The sequence below is a fragment of the Haliaeetus leucocephalus genome, unplaced genomic scaffold (assembly GCF_000737465.1).
Source record: "Haliaeetus leucocephalus isolate CR32 unplaced genomic scaffold, Haliaeetus_leucocephalus-4.0 Scaffold250, whole genome shotgun sequence".
Classification (NCBI taxonomy): domain Eukaryota; kingdom Metazoa; phylum Chordata; class Aves; order Accipitriformes; family Accipitridae; genus Haliaeetus; species Haliaeetus leucocephalus.
In genome coordinates, this window is record NW_010972686.1 from 287,149 (window position 1) to 289,939 (window position 2,791).

The 2,791-nt window shown below is 55.4% G+C and overlaps 1 protein-coding gene across 1 annotated transcript in view; it reads left to right on the forward strand.

Moving 5' to 3' along the window:
• Nucleotides 1–2,644: 2,644 nt before the first annotated feature.
• Nucleotides 2,645–2,791, forward strand: part of GLYR1 (glyoxylate reductase 1 homolog (Arabidopsis)) — a 27,367-nt gene continuing 27,220 nt past the window's right edge. Inside the window, exon 1 of the mRNA XM_010568573.1 lies at nucleotides 2,645–2,730. Coding sequence (XP_010566875.1) covers nucleotides 2,693–2,730 — 38 coding nt within the window. The 5' untranslated portion in view covers nucleotides 2,645–2,692. The remainder of the gene's footprint in view (nucleotides 2,731–2,791) is intronic.

The window sequence follows — 2,791 nt, forward strand, 5'->3', positions numbered from 1 at the left end:
GAACGCTTGTGCCGCGGCGGAACGCTTGTGCTTGTGCCGCGGCGGAACGCTTGTGCCGCGGCGGAACGCTTGTGCTTGTGCCGCGGCGCAGCCGCCCGGCGCCCACCTCGCCGCGGGGAGCCCAAGGCGGCTCCTCGCTCCGACCCAGTCGCCCTCGGAACCGCTCCGACAGGCAGCAGCCCCAGGCGGCCTGCCCGGCGAGACCTGCGCGCTGCTGCCGGCTCCGGCCCACCTGTTGCAAATATTCTGATAAAAGAAATTAAAGTCTAATTACAAAGGAGTTTGGTTTGATTAAAAAGTAGAAAATTATGAAGCGTAGGTATGGGAGCGTTAAGCTTGAAATGTAGCCATAGGAACTTAGGAACTTAGAAAATGTATCATGTGTAACCGTAAGAATTCAAGTATTGTTTAAAATCATTTAACCACAGAAGCTTTGACAAAGATTGGTAGCCTTGTAGTGTTTGTTTTAGAAACTGAGGAAACCGTTATGGACACCAGTTTGCTGCTTGGAAACACCTGAGAGGTCAAAAAGTGGACTAGTGAGGAAGACTATGAAAGACTACCAAAGGACTCCTGAAGACCACCAGAGACCTTCACTGTGCCTGCGTAAAGGACATTTACATATGCTAATGATTTCCCAGAAATCTAATGAATATGTATAACCTTTCTTGGAAATCTAATGAATATGCATGAATAAGTTTTAATATAAGGTGTATTGTTTTGGTGTTCAGGTGTGCGTGGTTCGTGAGAGGACTCACCCGCGCACCCGGCCGTCAATAAAGAAGTGTCTGCTTATCTACACTAAATTGGTGTTGATAAGTTCTTTATTCCGAGTTTTTTGGCAACACACCCGGAGGTGCAGGGTCGGCGGTGGGCCTGAGCCACGGCGGGAGCCGCCGGGTTCTCGGCAGGCCAGGCCCGGCCCGGTGCTTCAAGGTGCCGGGCAGCCCCTCCGGGACAGCGTGCTTCGGTGGCTGAGGGGGATCTCAAGAACTGAAAGCCTGGGACAGGACAATCTCCTTGACCAGATTCACCTGTTTCAGGCGCTGGAGAAGGGAACTAGCAGCCGGAGAGGAGTTCACTCGGGCAGGTCTTCGGAAGGCAAAGGCACGCAGAGGGTCTGCCCCTGATCACAGTCGGAAGCTGAGCCGAGAGCAGAAGCCGGGTCTCGTAACTCTGTTCCCCGGGACCGGCCGCCCTCCCCCTGCGTGAATGGCTCCGGCAGCGTGGGCAGGAACTGCTGCCTGCGGTGCAGATTGAAGGAGTAGAAAACCGTGTAGGTCTGGCTCTATTAGCCCCTGGATTTGGGCTACAGAGTGGTAAATTAAACCCGTCAGGAGAAAGGTTTTTTTTTCTTGTTAAACCCATATCTTATATTGAAGGAAACACATCCATTACAGTACTGCTGTAGAGTCTTTACTGAAGGCATTTGGGCATACAGAGACTGGTTTTTGTCAGCAGCCAAGATCAACGTGTGGAGGAAAAGTGTGGGGTGGGAGGGTGTGTTACACAACAAAACAAGCAAAACACCCATTGTAAAGGCTGTTAATGCTCTTAGAATAGGACATTTTGTTCTAATACGGTGCATCTCTCTTGAAAAAGGACAGGGGAGTTGTAACAAGGAGGACATACCTGATTAAGCTGACAAACACTGATTTAGAATAAGATACTCGACCTCAATCCACCCAAATTTGGGAGAAAAAGCAGAGCAATTAAACCACTTGTTACAGGGTACAGAGCAGATAGCTCGCATCTAGGGCTATGCAGCACAGGTATCAAGCTCGTGCCCTTTAAGGCAGCTACATTGAGGTTTCTGTGGGGGCACAGAGCAGAAGAGGACACAAGAATGCTTGAAAAATTGTGAAATTGGCTCAGTCGGACGCAGAGAAAGGAAGGACAACACCAAACACAGCAAGTCATCAGCAAAAACTGATGCTACTCCACGACAGTCGGCTAGAGACAGCACCTCCTGCCTGCTACGGCAGGAGAGGGAGCGCAAACCATGTTCTAAAACCCACCGCCTCCTAATTTGGCCTAACGGGGGTCACTGGGAGATACCAGTGCAGGTCACAAATGTCTGCCGGCACTCAGACACCCTCAAGAGCCGGCGTCCTGACAGTAGGTCGTCTTGGGTAGCAAGGGGGTCCTTTGTTTCTTTTTCCTCGCGGCGAAATCTCCTGTTAAAGAAACCCCTTCACCCTGGGGGTGCTGTAGAGACTTTGCCGCGGACTCTCGAGGAACAGCGACCTTGGCTACAGAGGGAAGCCCCCGGCACAAACACAGGCACTGCCGGCAGCCCCCACCGGCGCGGCCCGGCAGAGCAGCAGCCGCCCACTGACCGCCACGACCACTTACCCCGATGTGCTCAGCACAAAGTTCTCCTGCTTGACAGCTCCTCCTGAGCCGCTGGCGGGCAGGGTGAACCGCTGAGAGGCCGAGGCCGAGGCCAGGGCCGGGCCAGGCCGCTCCGCTCTATCCCGCCCCGCGCGAGCCCAACGTCATCAAGATATCGAGCGTCCAATCCGCGCCGCAGCCGCAGTCACGCCTCGGGGGAGCGGTCGGTGACAGCCCGCCCACCCACGTGACGGGGGCTGCCCAATCCCCGTTGGCCCCCAATTCCCCCCCCCCGGCGGCGGGTGCCGTCCTGTCCCGGCAGGCCTTGCGCGGTGCGGCTGGTGGCTGTGTCGGTAAGATGGCGGCCGTGAGTCTGAGGCTCGGAGATCTGGTGTGGTGAGTGGCGGTGCAGGCCGGGCGGTGGCAGGGCAGAGCGGGGCGGCGGCGGCCGCGCGGG